This window comes from Triplophysa dalaica, chromosome 4, assembly GCF_015846415.1.
Source record: "Triplophysa dalaica isolate WHDGS20190420 chromosome 4, ASM1584641v1, whole genome shotgun sequence".
NCBI classification, from domain to species: domain Eukaryota; kingdom Metazoa; phylum Chordata; class Actinopteri; order Cypriniformes; family Nemacheilidae; genus Triplophysa; species Triplophysa dalaica.
The window spans coordinates 6,304,148-6,327,558 of NC_079545.1; the positions used below are offsets into that span (position 1 = coordinate 6,304,148).

The 23,411-nt window shown below is 37.7% G+C and overlaps 1 protein-coding gene across 6 annotated transcripts in view; it reads left to right on the top strand.

Annotated features, from left to right (window-relative positions):
* Positions 1-23,411, top strand: part of acaca (acetyl-CoA carboxylase alpha) — a 38,978-nt gene that overhangs the window by 12,920 nt on the left and 2,647 nt on the right. The window contains exons 28-54 of one of the 6 annotated variants that reach the window (XM_056746687.1): positions 1,422-1,445; positions 2,534-2,635; positions 3,351-3,494; positions 3,854-3,956; positions 4,150-4,257; positions 4,382-4,438; positions 4,636-4,680; positions 5,330-5,371; positions 6,199-6,414; positions 6,504-6,659; positions 6,816-7,040; positions 8,455-8,610; positions 8,844-8,990; positions 9,376-9,645; positions 9,743-9,840; positions 10,386-10,506; positions 10,642-10,752; positions 13,816-13,959; positions 14,088-14,208; positions 15,655-15,751; positions 16,680-16,776; positions 16,863-16,998; positions 17,097-17,274; positions 17,649-17,761; positions 18,705-18,859; positions 21,286-21,456; positions 22,244-22,380. In XM_056746687.1, the coding sequence (XP_056602665.1) occupies positions 1,422-1,445; positions 2,534-2,635; positions 3,351-3,494; positions 3,854-3,956; positions 4,150-4,257; positions 4,382-4,438; positions 4,636-4,680; positions 5,330-5,371; positions 6,199-6,414; positions 6,504-6,659; positions 6,816-7,040; positions 8,455-8,610; positions 8,844-8,990; positions 9,376-9,645; positions 9,743-9,840; positions 10,386-10,506; positions 10,642-10,752; positions 13,816-13,959; positions 14,088-14,208; positions 15,655-15,751; positions 16,680-16,776; positions 16,863-16,998; positions 17,097-17,274; positions 17,649-17,761; positions 18,705-18,859; positions 21,286-21,456; positions 22,244-22,380 (3,474 nt within the window). The remainder of the gene's footprint in view (positions 1-1,421; positions 1,446-2,533; positions 2,636-3,350; positions 3,495-3,853; positions 3,957-4,149; positions 4,258-4,381; positions 4,439-4,635; positions 4,681-5,329; positions 5,372-6,198; positions 6,415-6,503; positions 6,660-6,815; positions 7,041-8,454; positions 8,611-8,843; positions 8,991-9,375; positions 9,646-9,742; positions 9,841-10,385; positions 10,507-10,641; positions 10,753-13,815; positions 13,960-14,087; positions 14,209-15,654; positions 15,752-16,679; positions 16,777-16,862; positions 16,999-17,096; positions 17,275-17,648; positions 17,762-18,704; positions 18,860-21,285; positions 21,457-22,243; positions 22,381-23,411) is intronic. The other 5 variants (XM_056746688.1, XM_056746689.1, XM_056746691.1 and 2 more) reach the window with 5 other exon arrangements.

The window sequence follows — 23,411 nt, forward strand, 5'->3', positions numbered from 1 at the left end:
AATTGACGAAAAACAATATAGTGACACTCTCTGAATCACAGTTCCTCTTTATGGGGTCACAGATCTTTGCTCCCACATCCATTTCTTTCAGGTGACATTAAACTGATCACATTAACAAACCAAAAAATGCAACGCAACCAATTAAATGGTCTCAGCGATTGCACTGATTGGCTAACTTTCCTGCAGCCCTTGTTTATTGCATGCAACGTTATGCTTGTGAGCTGATTCTGTATAGTTTGTCCTGATGTATGCTATGCTTCTTTGTATTTTTTTCCTAAAATAACTGTCCACAGCATGTGCTTTTTCCACCGTTACTGCTGCATTGCATCTGATGAGCTGAAAATCAATGACTTATGTCTTGTGCTATGTTTGAGTAGTTGCATGCGAGGGAGAGGCAGTCTTAAGTGAAGTGTGTGGCTTCAGTGCTACCAAAATTTCCCCTTAAATTAAATCATTTTATTATTTCCTTCATAAAGATAATGAAGCTTTTTAATGCACCATTTAGATTTTTTATGTGAGCATTGCTGTCATTTTGACAATTAAATTCAAAGACTATTCAGGCTATTAAGCAGTTGTTCCTGTTAAATGGTTTCAAAGCAACAACATAAACGTTATTGCATATACGCACAATGGTCTGCCCTTAACTACTCTTTTACATTCGCCAATAATAGAGTGCCTGTAGATTATTTCTGAGAAGATTAAGACACCGAAAAGAACTGTTACTTGGCTAAACTTGCCTCTCCAATATTTTATACAATTTATATACAGTAGTTTTATAGACTGCTCTACCACTAAATTTCATTGTCACGTATGTTTACTTTAAATGCGACAAAAACACAGGACCCCTTCAACAAATTCTTTATTTAAAAAAAAATGACATACAAAACTCAACAAATTGTTTATTCAATACAATTATTATACAACAAAATAATATAAATTAAATATAATATAAATAGTTATATTATTAGACACTAGCCAGACTGATGAAAAACACAGATTGGACGTTAAGGACAGTCCACAAATGCGCGTCTGATGAAACCGTCTGAAAAGAAAATGGTCAACTGTCATGGAATAATGCCAAAAATCTTAAATTTTGTAAAAAAGGAACATCGAAAATGTATTTCTTAACTTAAATAATTATAAGAAAGCAAAGTAAAATAAAATATCTTATAACTTTCTTTTGGTTTTAAGGGCTAAATCCTCAAGATTGTTGAGTCTCATGAGATTGATTTAGCTTGGAGACTTCTGTTACGTCTCATTGGCAGCAGTCTACAATTGCAGTTCATTTGCGCACAAATGAAACCGTGAAATCGGATTTGATTTGTCTGTCAAGTGAAAGGGCCACACACTTCTAAACTCTCAGGCTGACCTATCTTATTGATGCCTGACACTAACCAATCATCAATGTTGTTTGATTGCAGAGGGAACATCCCCACTCTTAACAGGTATAGTACACATTCTTTTTTTCCCGTAAACCAAAGCATAGGCTAGAAAAGCAGTATGATTAAACACCAGTGTTGGGTAAGTTACTCTGAAAAAGTAATTAATTACTAGTTACTTGTTACATATTTAATAGAGTAATTGGATTACTGTAAAAATGACTCTCTCTAAAAAGTATTTAATTACTTATTACTATTTACTTTCTATATCCTATATCAACCTTGATTAGTTAAGTGACTCAAGGTTAAACATGAAACAAATCTTCATGTAATTCAAATCAACAATGTAAAACTACATAACGTACTTTTACGTTATTTACTGAGTAAAGTATTACAAATGTTTGAAATATACATTTATGTGTTCATTTTTAAGTTAGACTTTGAATTTTAATGTCAATTCCAGTATTGTATACATTACACAGTATTTAGTTCAATAACATCCAAAGTAACGAATTAAGTAACAGAAAAAATAAAAGTAATCCCTTACTTTACTTTTTAAAGGGAAAAGTAATTAAATTAATTATTTACGAATTACTTTGTAACTAGTTACACCCAACACTGTTAAACAGATAGGCTGCGGACTAGTGGTCACGCAATCTAAGCCCAGAAATTTGTGTATGTTTGTGTGATAAAGATATCTTGGATCAACTACCGTAATTAGCATTGAACCAAAATAAAGGTTCGTGTTCCGAATAGCATTCAATACATCCACACCCTGCTGAACGGATCTAATGATCATGATCTTGCTTTCCACGTTGAATGCTTCTTGCACTTAGATGCTGAATCAGACCAGAGGATCACATTTATTGTGATGCTGCGTGTTGTGTTTGGGTTAGACAAAAATGAGTTCACTTTCTGTTAAACTCAAAATAAGAATAAAGATAGCTGCATCTAAAAACATTCTTAACATCAGCGTGTGTGCATGCAAATGATAGAACTCCAGTAATGCTTGAATAAGAAAAAATGTACTGGGTTTGACTAAACTGTATGATAGTGGTGAGTAGTTGTACAATGTGTGTGTTTGATGTCATCTGTTATTGGTGTCTTCCCACTGTGTGTGTCAAAATGTGACCGTGTCATCACTGTCCTCCCAGGAGATTGTCTGTCCCACTACAGGAATACAAATCTCCAGTTATCGCAGCAAATGATAGTTCCGCCACAGGGGCAGCGAGTGACTCTGCTGAAAATGAGGAGAGGTAGAACAGGACAGATGGTTTAAGAGCACTCACAATATTTAATCACAGAGAGGGTTTAATTGGCCATAATGTGTATATTTGTTCTTGTGTTCCCACCTTTTGATGGTTGTGAATCTTTTGTTGGGTTGGGATGTGCTGTTAATACTAACATGGACAAGGAAACCTGTCACTTTTACCTTTTTTCATCGGACTATAAATATACATTGTAAATAACAACAGAATTGATGGAAGTCACGATCATTTAGCAGTTTATTGTAACCATGGGTGTAAGTAGAGGAATATTCCAGGTTAGCTGCAGACTGCTGTTGATTTCTACAGTAAACAGGAAAGAAAAAAAGTGTTTACAATAATGCAGTGTTTACGGAAGTATGCACATTTTTATTCGTTTTTCGAGTCAAAGTTTCTGTCAAAGGAGCTTGATGTTAACCTGGAATATTTATATTAACCAGTCTTCACTATATCTTTAATTGATTTATAAGGCTGCATTAATTCTCCCATACAATGAACTTTCAATCATATTTTTGCATGTTTAAAGAGACATGGCAAAGAATTTCTCTTTAACCCCCTGATCTTGAGTGAGGAAATGATTTGATCTTCTTCCTGGGATCTTCAATAAGGGAATGGTCTACAAAGTACCGGTACAGTAAGTGAGAGTGTAGGTTTGAGTTGATGGTTAATAACACGTTTATTTGTTTTATGTGTGTTGTGCTCTCAGGATGTCCTTCTCTTCTAATCTAAACCACTATGGCATGGTCCATATGTCCAGTGTTAGTGATGTTCTGCTTGACACATCATTCACTCCACCCTGTCAGCGCATGGGTGCCATGGTTTCCTTCCGCTCCTTCCAGGAGTTCATCAGGTCAGCATGTCTTTAGGTTACTTACAATGTGAAATTTAAAGGCAACATAGATACACAACCTATTTAATAAATGTTAGGGATTTGTTTTCTCAATCATTATTTAGAATATATCATTTTATATATAAATGTGTGTATAAAGTAATACATTATATATATAACTACATTTACAATTAATATATCATTTTTCTGCCATTAAAATATTTTTTGATTTAATCTATATAATTTGTATGGATTGTTTAGTTTAAGACATATCACATAATGGATTGTCAATTAGTATTGTTCACACTAAGAAGTGTGACATGATGGATAGTTTTGTTGGTGAACCTAAATGTGTGTGTTAAATTGAATTGTACTCACAGGAACATCCAGGATGTGTTGAGCTGCTTCTCAGACTCTCCTCCATCTACTCCAACATTTCCTGAGGGTGGCATCCCTGTGCTGTATGGAGAGGATGATAATAAGGTGAAACTTTCACCCAACTTGTTAAATAGTGTTCATAGCATTTTAATGAATGGCTTGTAGTTTAACTAGTTATCAACACAGATTTACATAATTTACATATTTCAAAGTATCAATTTGAAATTGCCTGACATGCAAAAATAAAATATATGATATAAAAATTTCAACTTAGTTTTACTTTTGTTTTTCACTGTAGAGCATCCAAGATGAGCCGATTCACATTCTTAACATTGCCATAAAGACTGACAGTGACATTGATGATGATGGGTTGGCGGCCATGTTCCGTGAGTTCACCCAATCTAAGGTGAAGCATGTTTCATGAAGTGAATCTTCATGTTTTTATAGCATTATTTCTTTTGAGCATTGCTGAAGCAGCTTTTCTATCTCAATTTGTTGCGGTGTAAAAATTCAATTAATGTCTACCACAGAAATCTCTGCTGTTTGAGCATGGCATCCGAAGACTTACTTTCCTGGTTGCTCAGAAGGTATGATTAAAAACCGACATTGAAGCATGTTTTTGCTCTCTAACTGCACTATTTCTTCCGATGAGTGATAACTAATAGTCTGCAGTTCAACCTGAATCGAAATAACAGTCATTTATCATAAATTATTTGAAATCTGGCCTGGCCACTGCATGTGTTTCTGTCTCCCTTTCCTTTGCTCTCGGTGCGGTTATTAACAGGATTTCAGGAAGCAGGTCAACTGTGAGGTGGACCAAAGGTTCCATGTAAGTAGTTTTTAAGGGATAAGACACTGGCTCTGTTTCAAAACCTAGAGGAGAGTCTACAGATTTATCTTCTAAAGTAGCATCCTAATAAAAAAAACTCTTTCTGGCCTTTCTAAGTATGATTATTAAGCTTGTTTTTATAATTATTCTAAGGTTTTCATTTAGTAATTTTTTTATTAAAACATGCCCATCCCTAACATCACTTATTTAAAATTGTTTAAACAGTCTTTTATTTTTGCTTTCCTAAAAGACAAGTTTTACGCCCATTTGTTGCTTGACGTTGAAGTTTGGACTTACAGTATTTGTAACTGAATTGAGACTTTTTTTGCATCCTGTAATTGACTAATTAACATGCATGTGTTGTAACATACATGTTTTGCTGGTTCAAAATTGCTATTAAGAAAATTTATTTTTGAGCTATGATGGCAACAAATGTTGTCCATGTATGTAGGTCCCTAGATTTTGGAACAGAGAACTTTAAAATTGTTGAAGTGACTTACACTTTATGATAAAAAAAATGTATTCGGTCAAAATACTCTTTATGTTATATTGTTTATATAAGTCTGGTGTTGGAGTCAAATGAGGTGTTGACATGGATAGAATACAGTGTTGTTTAAGTTTCAGTTAAATGTCTTTTTTTGTTTTATAGAGAGAATTCCCCAAATTTTTCACTTTCCGGGCTCGAGACAAGGTGAGCTATGGTTTACAAATGTCTACGAATGCCAGACATAAAAGGCCATAATACATTACATTTAAAAGCATTTGATAGATCCATTAAGTGCTTTATGTTTGGGGGAAAAAGAACAAAAGGAATATGTGAAGTGAAAAAGGAGGAAGCAGTTATATTCATGTTTCTTGTCTTGGCTGTGGAAGTCACTCCATCATGATCAACAGCGTTTCTCTGTCTTCTATCAACCCTGATAGTTTGCTAAAATGGTTCCAGCAAAGCTCATTACATTAATGAACTTTTTAATTATTTGTCTCATTTGAGAGGGATGACATCCATTAGCAGCGGTGATTACCTACATTTACTAAATCCAGCCTGCTATTACACTGTAGCTCACGGGCACGTTCTTCTCCTGTAGACTCACGTTCATAAAATTTCCCATTCATATTTTATTCATTCTTTTATTAAAACATGACCTCATATTTGCCTGAGTGTTTATGTGGCTTGAACTCCGATGCGGCAAAATAGGGAATGCAACACATTCTCCTTAAAAAAAAAAGCAAATGTGTTGCATCGATGCAATGATTTTATTTCATTTATTTACTTGTTAGATTAAACATTGTTCGGTTTAAATTTGGATTAATTTCTGAGATGCGAGTGGCTCCAAACAAAATGGTAATTTTAACAATCATAACAAAAGCATATGGATTCCTTTTTTCTGCAGATCAGAACTTGGCCTTTCTGGGTTTTGTGTGCATTTTGAATCAGTTGCATATACAAATTTGTATTATAAGTAATAAGTTTGCTCATTTTTAAAACATGCATAACAGTGTGCCAATATTATTTCCTAGTTTGAGGAAGATCGTATCTACAGGCACTTGGAGCCTGCATTAGCTTTCCAATTGGAGCTCAACCGCATGCGTAACTTTGCACTGACGGCTATTCCCTGCTCCAACCATAAAATGCACCTATACCTGGGAGCTGCCCGTGTGGAGGTGGGCACTGAGGTCACAGACTACCGCTTCTTTGTGCGGGCCATCATCCGCCACTCTGACTTGGTCACCAAGGTTAGGAGCTACTTGCATGATCATTCCTCTGTGATCACATCCATATATCTAGTCGCAAATGTACTGACGTGTTGTTCTATGCTGTGTAGGAGGCGTCGTTTGAATACTTGCACAATGAGGCAGAACGTTTGCTGCTTGAGGCCATGGATGAGCTGGAGGTGGCCTTTAATAACACCACAGTGCGCACCGACTGCAATCACATATTTCTCAATTTTGTTCCAACCGTCATCATGGACCCTTCTAAGGTAATTGATACACATAGCCAGCCATTCACGCCAGAGCCTGCCTTCATGTTTTATCACAGAAAATGGTTGGGATGTTGATATTTATATAAGTTATACCATTCTGTACCTACCAAATGCATAAATGTTACATGGTTTAAACATTTGGATTGTCATCAGATCGAGGAATCTGTGCGTTCCATGGTCATGCGTTATGGCAGTCGTCTGTGGAAGCTTCGTGTGCTCCAAGCCGAGCTGAAGATCAACATCCGGCTGACTCCCACTGGAAAACAGATCCCCATCCGCCTCTTCTTGACAAATGAGAGTGGGTACTACCTGGACATCAGCCTGTACAAGGAGGTCACAGACTCCCGTACAGGACAGGTGGGGCACAAAGATCGACAGGTGGGGCTCACGTGTCTCTCATGCAAACACAACACATACATAATATACTGAAAAAGAAATGTCAGTTGAACAACCATTTTTTTAATGCAGGAGTTTGTGGGACATCTGCTAATGTCATTTATAGCACGGCTGATATATCAGCAAGGCCAATAAATGCCAGATGTATTTAATTTACTTCATACCCAAAAACCAAAATACAGTCATTGTTTACTCACACTAGATTGTTCCAACACTGTAAAAATGTCTTTGTTCTGCTGAATTCACAGGAAGATATCTGAAACATTGTAAAATCTTCTCCCCCGTCGACTCCTGTAGTATTTATTTTCCCTAATATGTCCGTAAATTGTGGGTGAGAGCTGACATTCCTCCAAATTTCTTCTTGTGTGTTCATTAAAACAAAGACATTTATACAGGTTTGGAACAATCTAAGGGTGAGTAAATGATGACAGAATGATGTCATTTTTGGGTGAAGTATCCCTTTAAATATCAGGGATTAAAAAGGTAGTGATACAAACTTGCTCAGATCCAATATTAAGTTTGTTAATATGTTTTTGCAGTAAAACAAAATATTAAATGAGTTGACTGAACAGAAGCAGGGAGAAGCTGAAACCTACTGTCTCTTTAACAGACTTATTGTATTATTATTGATGCAGGTATTTTCTGTATATTTTAGTTAAAATAACTAGTATTTTTTTATTTTAATATTAAGTTTGTTGTCAGTCACATTTAAATTCTGTCATATCACACATATTGGTTATATATCAACTTTTGGCCCTACCTGGTGTCTAGATATCAGCATCATCACTTAATAAACCCACATTGGGGGACCATTACTTATAAGTGTTGACTTTTAACCATCTAGTTTTGTTTGTCAATGACATACCAACATACCTGTCAAAAATTAAAACAACATTTCCATGAAATTTGATGCTTAAGGAATATTACCCAAATGTGAAAATTCTCGTGTTTACTCTTGCATGCATTCCTTTCTTCAGCAGAACACCAAAAAATAGTAGATTAATATGCTGTTTTGTTATCTTAAATAAAAACAGTAACCACAAGGTGTTTACATTTCGCATGCCATGATGTTCATTAAATAGGTACAAAAGTATTGTTTTGCTTCAGAAGAAATTTTTTAATGCACTGGAGTCATTTGGAATACATCAATGATGGTATGCGCTTTTTGGAGCTTTTTTGGAGTAACATGAAGACATTTTAATATAATATGTTTATTATTCCTTTGTGTTCAACTGAAGAAAAGGAGTTGTATACATCTGGGATGACATGATTTTTTTATATTTGGGTAAACTATTCCTAAATCACTTTTAGCCATTGAACTGTTGGTATTGATTCTAAATGTGTTTTTTATATTTGTGATATTTATACTTTATGAATCTTTTTGCTTTCTCCTCAGATTATGTTCCAGGCATATGGAGATAAGCAGGGTCCTTTGCACGGTATGCTCATCAACACCCCATATGTCACCAAAGACCTTCTGCAGTCTAAACGCTTCCAGGCCCAGAGCCTTGGCACCACCTACGTCTATGACTTCCCAGAGATGTTTCGTCAGGTATCGTCCTAAAATCAGGCACCCTGCATTTTTATTTTAATGAGTTATGATGCACTTACAAAATGATGTGGCTTCTTTGCAGTGTATATAATTCTGTCATTTGTTGGTGCACCAAAATGACTAATAATTTGAAATAAAACAATAAATGAATGTACATTGATGGAAAATTTTTGTGTATTTAACAAACATCGCTCATAGCTGATTGGTTAATTATGGTGCCTATCTTTCTCAAGTCTTTGAGGAAACTATGGCAGTCCATGGACGCACACGCTGACTTGCCCAAATGTCCTCTGCCATCTGAGCTGCTCACCTTTACGGAGCTGGTTTTGGATTCTCAGGGTCAGCTGGTACAGATGAACCGTTTACCTGGAGGAAATGAGGTTAGTTCATGTAAACAAATTAGCACATGTAGTACATTTAGTGTACACTAGGGGTCACTCTGTTGCTTTTCAACTGTTGTTTTATCAGGATGGTTAGCTGTATTTAGTTTAGGAAATGAAAATTTTACAGTAATGATAATCTGCTTCGCTGTTATTTGGTCATCTTAGAACATGGGTCAATAACCACAACCACTTAAGGGATTAATAAAAGTTATTTCTTCCTTGCTGTTAAAATGTTGTGTGAAGTAAATGCACATTAGCACTATATCGACCACCTTGTTCTCTAGATATTGGTGTCTGAATCTGGATCACCCATTAAAAAAAAAACACAAGAGTCAACTGTTCTTTAACAGTCAGTTTTCTCCGTCTGTGTGTGTCTATCCAGATTGGCATGGTTGCATGGCGGATGACTATCAGAACCCCAGAGTACACGGCCGGTCGTGAGATTATTGTGATCAGCAATGACATCACACACAAAATAGGCTCCTTTGGGCCCCAGGAAGACTTTCTGTTCCTGGAGGCTTCCGAGATGGCAAGAGAAAGTGGCATCCCACGAATCTACATCGCTGCCAACAGTGGAGCCCGCATCGGCCTGGCAGAAGAAATCAGACACATGTTCCACGTCGCCTGGCAGGACCCAGCAGATCCGTACAAGGTTTGGAGTGGATCCAGGGGAGAGGATCACTGATCATTAAAATGGTGTTTGCTTGCAGGATGTGTGTAAATCACAATGTTTGTCTGTTGATTTGTAGGGCTTTAAGTATCTATACCTCACACCTCAAGACTATAAGAAGGTTTCTGCTCTGAACTCGGTGCATTGTGAGCATGTGGAGGACGAGGGGGAATCTAGGTGAGTTAAGACTACCTTATAACATGTCAGACTGTTACAAATATTAATCTACAATATTTGGTTCTGTATATCTTGGCATCTGGCTGTGATGTATTAAAGCAATAAGCAGCAAGAGTGTTATAGTGATTTTAGTGAAAATGAAAACCCACTTTGTCATAGTAAAGCCATTTTGTGCTTTAACATTGATGACAACAGCAGTATCATCAAAACAATATTAATTTATTATTATTCATAAAACTTTTGGCAAGTAATATGTCTAGTCATATTCTCGTCACATAATAAAACCATTTCATTTATTAGGTACCATGTCAATTTATTTATTTCGAAAAAAACGATGTAATAAGAACATTTTAACATATGTTGTGAACCGCGTTGCCTTTTTTGCCCTCTAAAAGGTTTTATGTATTTAAGCATAATTTGTATTCTTAAAAATTTGGGGGGAAGCTTAAAAGTGCAAATGTTGAAGAGGAATGTGTTGAAATGGTACTAGGAAACGTGAAATAATATAAATTCTCTTCTAAGAGACCTTTCATCGCTCTTTGCAGGTATAAAATCACTGACATCATTGGTAAAGAGGAGGGCTTGGGTGTGGAGAACTTGAGAGGTTCCGGCATGATCGCAGGAGAATCATCACTAGCATACGATAATATTATCACCATGAACCTGGTACACTGATGCACTTGTTGCAAACCACTTGTTATTTGGCAAAACATGATGCTAATTTTTAAGCGATTGGTTTAGAGAAACACATAAACATTCATGTGATACTGTTTATAAGAATCTGACTTTGGTGATCATCAGGTGACGTGCAGGGCTATTGGAATCGGCGCTTACTTAGTGAGACTCGGTCAGAGAACGATACAGGTGGAGAACTCGCACATCATCCTGACTGGGGCTGGAGCTCTCAATAAGGTTAGTAAATGCACGGCAACGAACCCTTTTTTTGGCACCTGATGTATTGCTGTGGCCATGATATGCAATGCTACCTTAAGTTTGCTCAGTTGCTGAAATGTAGAAATGGCTGTAAAGGTGTGGCAGATGTTAAAGAGTCTTCTGATTGGTTATCTTTTCTGATCGGAAAGAATCTGACAGCCACGTCAAAACAGTTTTATAATTTGCATAGTCTGAGCTCTATGTTTCTTTTTATTTTCAAAGGTCTTCTCCATTGTTTAGCTGCTGCTAATAAAGGTGGCACATGTGCATAAATTACTTACTCACTCTGCTGATAAGGGCATTTTAATTGGCCTCTTTTTATAATTGCATAATGTAATTTGATGGGGCCGAGGCAGGAATCGTGACAGGCTAGTGTGAACTTCTAAAGCCTTGTGTGCGCTCAACTATGACCTAAATAAATGAAGCCCTAATTCGTGCAATTACCACAACTGCATTGCAATATGACTTTTATAAATCAACCGTCTTTCTTTACTGGTGATTTGGTTGGTGGTGCGTTGAAGCGTGTGTTTTGAAGCTTTTGTAATTTTGGTGACAAAGTTTTACGGTTGCAAGACCTCTCTGCTCTTGTAAAGGTGGGTTTTGTCTGAAGTTTAGGCATCTCATGACAGTTAAAAAGAGACATCTGACTTGTTATTTTCAGACCATTTTTTCAGACAAACTCCCCCCATGGGAATTTCTGCACCAATTTGTTTTTCACAAATTCTTTGCACAAGTTTATTCTTAAAAGTATGAATTGAGCTTAACAAAAAAATGGCAAACATTTGGGATATTCTCATTTATAAAAACAAAATGATTTGCTTTTTATTATTTTAGTTATTAAACAAATATAAAAAGCATTTTGTTAGAATGTGGAATAGGGTTGATTACAGTTAACTGTATATTATTACGTAAAGGCGGGGTGTCCGATTTTTCAGCAGTAAGGTGCACAGTGCACAAGATGGACATTAGTTGAGCCGAGCGCTAACGAAAGCGAAAGATGGGCGTAGGGGTGTGTCTGTTTTGGTGATTTGAACATCAACAACGGCTTGAGAATTCGGACGTCCCGCCTTTAAGTCTGTAACTCAAGGTGATAGCCGTGCGTGTGTGTATATAATTCACCCCTCAGTGATTGCCACCCAGCCCCGCACATCTCTCTCTCTCTCTCTCTGTGTGTGTCTCCCGTCATGATGATGCAGCTCCTGCAGGAATAATAGAAAGAGAAGCGTAAAGTTGTTATTTGCATAGAAATAGGCTGATGTCTGGAGCTGAGACTGGAGGGACACTCATATCATTCCTCTGAGGACAGAATGAGCACTTCTGACCAGACGGGTCTCTCTTGCTCTGTCTCTCTTTATCTGTTTCTCGCTCTCTCCTCTGCAGAAGTCCAAAGCAGGTTATTGTAAATTCACCTGCATATGTCTTTATAATGCAATATGAAGCTGTAATGCATATATGTAAGTTAACGGAAGCAACGCCCCATCTATCCCCAACTGTGAATGCACTCTGCAATCCAATGGAGTGTCTCAGAGAGGACACATTTTTGTAGGCTACCCGGAAGTATTGTAAGTGCCAGGCTGGTTCCCCACCGTTTTTAAGAAACAATAAGGCTTTAAAAAGATCACAAGCGGGTTATAATTGGTGTCTTTTATGTCATACGTGAAAATATTTACCATTTGGCGATTTACCAAAAACCCATTCAAAAAAACCATAGACTGTGGAGCGATGGAACCGGAAGTCTTAAAATGCTGAACACAGCGATTGGCTCATTTACAATGAGCGCAGATATCAGGGTATTGCAGACCTTTGTAACTGTTTCTGTATATGTACTATACCAGTTAAGAGGCCAAAAGTAGACCCCTTAAGACCCAGATCAATACAGATCATCCCTAAAGGCCCAAGTATATTTCAATTTCAATTTTGCTCCTCTCCTTTTCATGCATACTGTAATGAGCGTGAGCTCAAATGCTCATGTGAAAGTGTTGGCCCCCTGTGGGTCTGAGTGTTGTCAATCCCTCGCACATGCACTGCTGTCCACACAGACAGAGAAACCTGCTCAGTTACTGACAATTGTGCACAGATCTTAGCAGATTTAGGTTAGGTCCCAGGGACTGTCTGAGTCCTGCTTGAAGTATAGGGAGACAAAGTTACGCTAGCAACCAGACCAGTACTACACTCCCACTCAGACCAGTATCAGACATCTGATTCCTGCAGCTTTGCACTGGGAATCCCCGCCCTCAATGAAATGGAAAGTCACAAAAAACTACTCTTATTCTTTTCCTTTTTTTGCATGAAGAATCTCACTGGAATGTGAATGGAGACAGGGAAGAGAAATCCAAATATTGATGTAGTTCCAGATGGGAAAAAATAACCCTTTACTCTCACTCATTGAGCACTAAGTGACAGTTATTCTTCCCAAGCAGCTGACAGCATTGAGCTGAGAGCAGAATCTCTTAAGCCCACAGCACTGATCTGACTGCCTGTGTGATGGTATTGATACACTGTCCTGGGACCTCCACAAACACTGACACTCATATTAACACAGAAATACACATTACATGCTTTGTGATTCTATAAGGTTACCTTCCCATGTCCAATCATTATACTGAATAATATATACAGTTATCTAATATAAGATAACTAATTATAAGTTCAAACTAATCCGAATGCTTTAGATGGGTGATGGAGCGCTGGGTTAAATGGCATGGTTGATGGTGCAAGATTGAGCATCTCTAGGAATAAAAAAAGCATAAATATGAAGTGGCAGTTCACTGAATGAATATAATGGCAGAGGGCAGAAGGACTTATGAGCTGATAAAAAGCAACAGTAACTCAAGTTTGCAAACAATGAGGTTTGCAAAAGACGATGCACAACACATCGAATCCATCTGTTCTGGCAGGTGGTGATGTAATGATGTTGGGTATATTTTCTTGGCACATCTGGAGCTCCCCAGTGGTAAAACGGGTTGGGGTCCATGCTGTTTGAGGCTGTGAGGCTACATTAATCTTTGCAGTGTAGTCATTATGTTGTTATTCTCTCCACAGGTTTTGGGTCGCGAGGTGTATACCTCCAATAACCAGCTGGGTGGAGTACAAATCATGCACAATAATGGCATCACACACACCACTGTGTGTGATGACTTTGAGGGAGTGTTTACATTACTCCAGTGGCTGTCTTACATGCCAAAGGTATGCAGGAAGCCTTGAATGATCTGATTGTAAAATATGCGATGTGTATGTGAAAGGTTTTTGGTAAGATGTAGTAACTGAAAAGGTTTATACGCCGACAATACTTTTTCCACATTGCCTTATTTCAGATGACATCTAGTCCCGTACCTATGCTAGCTGCTAAGGATCCCGTTGACCGGCTGGTGGAGTTTGTTCCCACCAAGGCACCTTATGACCCACGGTGGATGCTGGCGGGACGTCCCAGTCAGAGTAAGTGCATGCTACACCAAACACTTAAAGGAATGCTTCACCCAAAAATCTGTCATCACGGAGAACAATATTTGGAAGAATGCTTAAACCAGAAAGATTTTGCCCTCCATTTGATTACTAAGTAGGAAAAAATACAATGGTAGACAAAAGTGCCCCAGAACTGTTTGCTTTCCTACATTCTTCAAAATGTCTTCTTTTGTGCTCTAAAGCACAAAAAAAATTTAGAGTAATTTTTCATACTTTGGAGGAAAGGTCTGTTTGGTTATAAGCTTTCTTTCAAATATCTTTCTCTGTGTTCATCAGAACACAGACATTTAAACAGATTTGGAACAACTCGAGGATGATTAAAAGATGACAGAAATTCGATTTTTGGGTGAAATATGTCTTAAAAGCTTCTGCTTAAATTTCTGCTTGAATACATGCTAATAAAAATGTTATTGTTTAACAGCTAGCAGCTGAATTCCCAATCATCAATCGTTAAAAACATTCTCTCTTTAAGCCAAAATTGTGCTAAAACGCCAGACATGTGGTACATTTCATGTAAATATTTTATTCTTTATATAATATGTTGTAATGAGTGAGTGTGTGTGCCCTGTGATGGGTTGGCACTCCATCCAGGGTGTATCCTGCCTTGATGCCCGATGACTCCTGAGATAGGCGCAGGCTCCCCGTGACCCGAGGTAGTTCGGATAAGCGGTAGAAAATGGATGGATGGATGGATAATATGTTGTTTAATTGTGATCTTAGCAAGTGATTTTAAAGTCTTCACCTTTTAGGTACGATTCGGACATGGCAAATTTAATTTCTCTACGTTCCCTTTTTTCGTATTCGTGTAAAAGTTTCCAGGTTTTCTCTAGGTTCCGAGTTTAAGTTTTGAGGCTCTCCTTTGCCTGGCCCCACATAGTTTTATTATTTTAGTGCTTTGTTTTAACCACAAATTTTGCTTTAAAAACCCGATGTGAGTTGATATAGATCTTAAATTGAATGGAAGTAGGAACATTTGTTTTCAACTCCACTCATGACATTCCTCATTTTGTGTATGTGTTGTTGTGGCCTCCTGCGATGATATATTGTGTTTTGTGTATTAATTGTGTGAGGGATGTGTTGTTAGGAATGAGGAAGGATCCAGTAATGGATGTCTGTGATCCGAGGGTTTATGTTTGAGGCACAGCTCTTGGTCTCTCCTCTCAAAGATAAGACTGGCATGTATGGAATGTTTTTTAGTGCTGAGACAGATTACATATCACTGTAATTGCCACAGCAAGGTAGAGAGATATCGCCTGTAGGGTGGCAGGAGAAGGGATCTTTGTCTTAGTGCTAAGACAAGTTTCATAGTGTAATTAAATGGTATCCTCTCTCTGCAGTAAGCATATTCTCTGTCTCCGCTCAGCATATCTTGGATGAAGATCGGGTGCTTATATAGGCATCTTTCTTTTCTCCCCACAGGCACTAAGGGTGCATACGTGAGTGGATTCTTTGATCATGGATCTTTTATGGAAATCATGCAGCCATGGGCACAGAGTGTAATCGTGGGTCGGGCCAGGTAAGCACCCATGTGTCATGTGTATATGTTATTTTTCCTTTTTTTAGTTTTCATTTCGATTCTTCCCTTTCTACACTTGCCACAGAAGTCGTTTCTATAGAAAAGGCATCAATCACAGTGATGTTAGAATACTGTACAGTTTTTTTATTATCAGCATTGCCAGTCATTCTCTCCCCAAATACCTTAGGATGACCTCTGACCTCAGTGCCTAAAGAGCAGCGTTTGTCAATAGGAAAGATTCTCCTGTGATAAATACATGCTAAAAGCTCCATTGGGAAACATTGGTTTTACATCTGTCTCCATTTATTTCAAAAGTTTGGTCAAAATAGATTGACAAAAACATTTTGTTTTGTTATGTAGTAGTTGCCTGTACAGGACTGTTCAAGTTAAACATAATTTCAATTTTGGATGGACTTGAGATGTTGAATTATGTTTTAATTATATTTTTATATGATATTTATTTATATGATATTATTTTTATATTGATATATAGATATTGGCTTTTTTTAAGCTGTAAAAAAAGTATTTATCGTCAAATAGGCATTTTTCAATATACCGATAAGAGTGATATTTAAAACCATCATTATCGTTTTCTTGATAATAATAAATGTATTTTTTTTGCATTAATAGCCACAGCGGTTACGAACTCTTTCCGTCTCCATACAGTCGAAATTGAGCATGGTTCATTGACCTAAAATAGAAAACACAAAGAAAACAAGCTTCAAGATGAATTTCACTGTCATTATTTGTTTTTTTAATAAAGTAGATATTACAAAACTACGGTAATTGTAAATTCTTTTCGCCCTGACTACAAATCTGATATTACGCCCAATTATCAACTCTCAAAAATGATAATATTGTTTTTCATTGAAATTTTGGGAATGTCAGAATGCAAAGAAAAATAACAAACGTCTCTTGTCAATCATAGGTTGGGAGGAATACCAACTGGAGTTGTTGCAGTAGAAACTCGATCAGTGGAGTTATCCATTCCAGCAGATCCTGCTAATCTAGATTCCGAAGCCAAGGTACGTGTTTACAGAAAGTGTGTTTTCCTAACCCACATGTTCTCTCTGAGGATAATAATCTAGTATTTGTACTCTGTGTCTTGTAGATTATCCAGCAGGCAGGACAGGTGTGGTTCCCTGACTCTGCTTTTAAGACCGCACAGGCCATTAAAGACTTCAACAGAGAGGGTCTTCCACTCATGGTTTTTGCCAACTGGAGGGGCTTCTCCGGCGGGATGAAAGGTCGTAAATTTAGACCGTGAACTCTGTTTCGATTCAAGAACATTTGCTTTGGTGAGCTATGATGGTAGCTGCTAACATCTCAACTCTTGTGACTTCAGACATGTATGATCAGGTGCTGAAGTTTGGAGCTTATATAGTGGATGGACTGAGAGAGTACAGACAGCCGGTGTTGGTCTACATCCCACCACAGGCTGAGCTCAGGGGAGGATCATGGGTTGTGATAGACCCCACCATTAATCCGCGCCACATGGAAATGTATGCAGACAAGGACAGCCGGTAAGAGGAACAGGATGTGAATCTGTGTCTGTATTTAGGATGTGTATCTGTATTAAGTAGAATAGGGCAACGCGCGCTAAATAATTTTAATATGTAAAAATTGCTTTAAAATGGTGTTTATTATCAATGATTACAGCAAAAAAGGTGTCTTTTTGGTCCACAATTCATATGTACGTACCGTATGTACGTGCATATACAGTATATTGTTTATATACATGTTATATTCTGTATATAACATTTCTAATATGTTAAAAAGCACATTTTTCACTTTTTTTATAATATAGTAATATGTGTAACAGATAGGCCTCTACCATATTACGAGATTTTCTCATTACTAGTGAAGAAAGATGTTTGATCTATTGTGTGTCCTACAGTGGTGGAGTTCTGGAGCCTGAGGGAACAGTGGAAATTAAGTTTCGTAAGAAAGATCTGGTGAAGACCATGAGACGAGTGGACCCAGCCTACATGGGACTGGCAGAGAAACTGGGTAGGTTATTTTTGTCGTTGAGATTTAGAAGCAAATATTAACCACAGTAAGTCATGGTACTAGGTGATGAAATGTATTTTTAATTTATCAACATACGTTTATTAAAACATACCATTGGACAAGTTTTAATTTTTTACAATTTAATTTTGGAAAATGTTTTTTACAAATTGTCCAATTTCCCTGAGAATGGATTCGTTAATTTTAAGTCATTTGTATCATCACTAATTGTAGTCACCATATATCTTTTTCCGTTTTCTAATTGTTTGCTGACTTCCCTAGATCTCACTCTCCACCGGAATGTTCTCTCCTCATTGGGTGTGTAAAGGGGCTGTATTAAAGCACCTACTGCACATGATGCTGATTGCATCAACCGTCTTTCTCTTTGTCTGTTCTCCCCGAGGAGACGTGTCAATCACAGGGGCTTCAGATCTATCAGACCCCGCTGCCGTTACACGCCTCCCTCAATCGATTACACCCTCAGCAGTCACTAAAGAGGACCGTGCCACTAGAGTGGCCTGCGGTATCGCAGGAGGCCGCACTGAATGATTGGTTCTGACACGATCAATCTCTTTAAGACAGCCACAGGGCTGATGGGAGATCCTAGAGAGCTCCTTGGTTGCAGCATACCTTTTTATATAAAGCTGTATGCTCAAATGTCTGAAAGTAGTTTCGTAGGCGAAATAGAATTGCAGTAATGTATTCGTTTCTTGCATTACAAAACTAAAATGTTGTTTGATTAAAAAGTGATATTTTTTTATGGATAGCTATTGTATTAATAATGAAGAAAAAGGAGCCAATAAAAGTCCAGTATACTAATAAAATGCCAAGCAAATATTATTCAATGTCAATTTGTTGGTAGACTTTGAAACTGACAACCATAGAGATATGTTGTGCTTTATTGGTTGTGTTGTTTTGGTTAATGTTTGTGTGTGTTTGCATTTAGGCACGCCAGAGTTGAGTGTAAGTGAGCGTAAGGAGCTGGAGGCCAAACTGAAAGAAAGAGAAGAGTTTCTGTTGCCCATATATCATCAGGTAGCCATTCAGTTTGCCGATCTCCATGACACGCCAGGCCGCATGCAGGAGAAGGGAGTCATCACTGTGAGTATTTACTCCCACTGCATTCTACACAAGTCTGCCCTGCTGTTCACATTCTATATTCAGTTATACATACAGTAGTTGGGTTTTTTGTTGAATGCGCTAGTATGAGATGGTCATACCATGGTACCATACCATTATACTAAACCAATTTGCTGTCACACAAAAACATGAAGATAAATATATTATAAACAATGAACAGGAGGGTAAATGAACAGTATGTCTGTTGATTTTCTGTATAGAACCGAAGCCAGTATGCTAAATATACACTGATTCAAGCATTGGTTATGCTTAACACACTTTTACACACAATAATTATATTTAAGGGCAGTCTGTTCAATCTACTAAAGCATTTTTGGATTTTTAATGTACTACTTTGGTTTATGGAGTGTCCAACAACAAGTTTTTGTACATACATGGTTTAAAAACACTATTTTGTAGTAATAAAATGTCTGACTTTCAAATGATTCATACCGCGATTCATCCGTCTAATCCCCTCCTATCCGCTAGCCTAGTGTCATGTGACTGGTCAGATGGTGTAGTCTGTTGTGATTAGTTAAACGTGTTCAGCATGTGCCGCAAACGGAACGCCTATTATCATTCATGGGAGTCTACTGTGATTGGTCAAACATGTTCATCATGTGTCGCAAATGGAACGGCTATCATCATTACTGGATTACGGTTTAAAGATGGTTGAATATTATATACAGTGTATAGAAAGAGATGGCGGGGATTTCACCTTACCAGTTTGAGCCCGAAGAAACGAAGAAACATCCGAAGACGATAGTAGATAATAGATTGAGCACTTAAATCAGCTCTATTCAGTTCATAGCTAGATAACAAACTGTAATACCCCAGAAATAACGGTACATGTAAGCATTATATGCATTAGCTAAATACAGACATAAGGTACACAAATATTTCTTCAAGTTCAGACAAAAATAAATAGTCACACTTACAGGTTGTGATTCGGTGGACCTAACAGATCCAAATAAGGTTGGTATTTCCCCGTCTTTCAAGGATAGTCGTTTAACATATCCTGCAGTGAACGTGCCAAGATTATTGAAGCAATCTTCTGTGAAATGACGCGTGCACAGTAAAACCCTGGGGTTCTACTCCTGTGATATTTGAAAATGAATTGTAACCATTGTTTCCTCAGTTCTTCCTTTGGTAGTTTGAATAAGACGGACTTAGTTTTACAACATAGAACCCAGGTTCTATACATGAACGAGCGACAGTGTTTTGGGGGAGGAGAGTGAAGTTTTCGTGGCAGTCCCAGCAAAACGTAGGCGGGAACTTTTTCTAGGGACATAGATACGCGGCAGTTAGAGACTCAGACAGCGTCGACTCCCTTTTATACAAACCAATAACTTTGTTATTCATTCACCTTCGGACTTACAACTTGGCGGAAAGCTTACTTTCAAACATGGCAACAAAACACACTGCATGAAATGTAAATTTCATGATCTAATGTTACTTAAAATAAATAAAATCAAAACTTAAATGTGGAGAGGCGGTAGCGGGTATAAGTTAGCAATGGATAGGTTTGTGTTATGGAATGAAATGAAAACTGAAAATTCGGCACCAGCAGACAAAACAAAGACAGACAGTGGACCTAAAGTTTCTTACCATTTTTTTGGGGCAATTTGGGACAGGTGGGGCTGAAAAAGTTTGAGAAACACTGATGTACAGTAAAGGGGTGAGGGGGTGCCAGATCTTTAAATGGGTTTACACGGGGGCCATAAACCATTCACATCTATGTGATGCTGAAAGTGTTCAATAAAACCTATATATGTATATTAAACGATGTAAACATAAAAATACACTGTGTGTGTATATATATAAACTCAGTATAATATGTAAATACACTATATTTTAATCTACTTGAGCAACTTAATGTACCATTATTGATGCTTCTTAATGCATCATTAAAATGAGTGAAAATGTATTGCTAAATAATTTTAAAATGACTTTCATAACAGTTTAAAAATGGTTCACCGGTTCTTTCATTAGAAACCTCTTGATCAAAAGCCTTCTGCTTAAAAGCATGCTTGAAAATAGTTTTAAGCACAAATCTAATGTGCTTGCATACATATAAACTAAATTCAAACTAACATCATTTAAAACAAATTATATAAAAAACTATATGTTTTTAAATGGATCAGTTTCCCAAGTACCCAGCATACATAGGAACACCTTCAAAACCGTTTATAAAGCATCCCAGGATGCACCTCATTGTAATAATAAAGAACGGGTGGGTGTGGCCAAACCTTAAAAGAATCATATGAGAGTACTGATGTACAACCATTTTTGGTCACTATTATCTTTAGTGAAACATTTTTAAGTTCATAAATGAAAATTTTGATCATCAAATAGTTTATCTCTGAATAGTATAACTTTGAAATAAGTTGAGCTGTGTGTGTGTTTAGGATATCCTGGACTGGCAGACGTCTCGTCAGTTCTTCTACTGGCGTTTGCGACGGTTACTATTGGAGGACACAGTGAAGAAGAAAATCCAGTGTGCTAACAGCGAGCTAACCGACGGACAGGTTCAGGCTATGCTGCGCCGCTGGTTTGTGGAAGCAGAGGGTGCTGTGAAAGTACGTTGGCAAAATATCCTACCTCCTCTCAATTTCTTTTGTTTTTGTTATCTTAAAGCTGAAGTATCTGCACTTTTTTGCTCTATCCCATCCCATTTCAACACATTTTTACAGTTTACCTTTAATAAGTGAATCATTTGTTGATTTATGTTTCTTCTGGAAAGAATATTTTTGTTCACGGCTGCACCTATCACAGGGTAAAAATCTTTCTGAGGTCTGTGTTGGACCAGAGATAAGTTAAAAGAAGAAATGGATGACGGGCTCGTGTAGCCTAGACAAGGCCTTCACCAATCATCACACCACACAGGTCCTGCCTGGAGCAGAGCCAAACCCCCGGGGCAGTCTAAAGTATCTGTGGAAGACAGTGTCTGGTCCACTAATACATTACTCCAATCAGAGCGAGCTATCTTAAGCTACAATTAATCTCCACCCTGGCACGCGCAGATAGGAGTGCAACACGCTGTTTCTTAATTAAAAGCAAACGGATTAAAAATGATTAATATGGGGCATTAAATGTTCTTGCCGACTACAAGTGCTTGCGGTTTTTGGAAGCACGGAAGCCCATTAACGCCTCGACAAATCTTCACAAGCACAAGTCCGGCTTTGTTTCAGATCAGCCTGATGTTATCAGCCTAAGCCTAAATGAAGAGCTGCTGAGCAGCATTGTGACTTGGTTTTCTAATAGAAGCATTTTCCAAAAGTTTTTTGGGCAGAATGTGTCGAGCAAGCTCAAATCTAAATTGATGTTGTTGTTTTTATGCATTAATCTTTATTTTGTCTCTCTCAGGCATATATGTGGGACAGTAATGAGGAGGTGGTAGAGTGGTTGGAGAGGCAGTTGGCAGAAGAAGAGGGTGCCAGGTCAATCATCGATGAGAATATCAAATATATCCGGAGGGACCACATTCTCAAACAGATCCGCAGGTATGTGGCATCCAGTCTTAATAGATGTAATGTCTGTTTTATTCTGCTTATACATTTTTCTGCTTATTGCTCAGCTAACTCAACATACAAACAAGTAAATAAATAGACATCAAATGTTGAATGATTTTTGTCAATTAATTAGCTTATATGTATGGAGAGACACCATCACAGTTACATGGCAAACGGTTTCCAGAATGAACAGTCCTTTATATATTTACATCGTCATTATTTAGAAATATTTGACAGCTGAATGACTGATCAGTCGGTATCCAGTATTCCGAGAGCTATGTTATATGTTTAGTTTAGCTTTAAAGGTGCAGTTTGTAACAATTTTGCTGATCAAAATATATAACACTAGCTAAGTGGTTTATGGATGAGTACTTGCAATATCTCAAATGTTTCCAACTACTTGTAAATCGTGAGAAAATCAGCATTCTAAACAGCGACACGTGACAGTGCAGTCGCCTGTCAATGGCGTCATATCAGCGTTCCCCTTTTTTACCGCCTTAACATAGTCGTGGACAAATGTTGAAGTAGTGTCTAGCGTCTAGCAACCCACTAAATTGTTTCGAGCAGTCACTTACACTCACCTAAAGGATTATTAGGAACACCTGTTCAATTTCTCATTAATGCAATTATGGTGGTAGTGTAATGGTGTGGGGGATGTTTTCTTGGCACACTTTAGGCCCCTTAGTGCCAATTGGGCATCGTTTAAATGCCACGGCCTTACTGAGCATTGTTTCTGACCATGTCCATCCCTTTATGACCACCATGTACCCATCCTCACATGGCTACTTCCAGCAGGATAATGCATCATGTGACAAAGCTCGAATCATTTCAAATTGGTTTCTTGAACATGACAATGAGTTCACTGTACTAAAATGGCCCCCACAGTCACCAGATCTCAACCCAATAGAGCATCTTTGGGATGTGGTGGAATGGGAGCTTCGTGCATCCCACAAATCTCCATCAATTGCAAGATGCTATCCTATCAATATGGGCCGACATTTCTAAAGAATGCTTTCAGCACC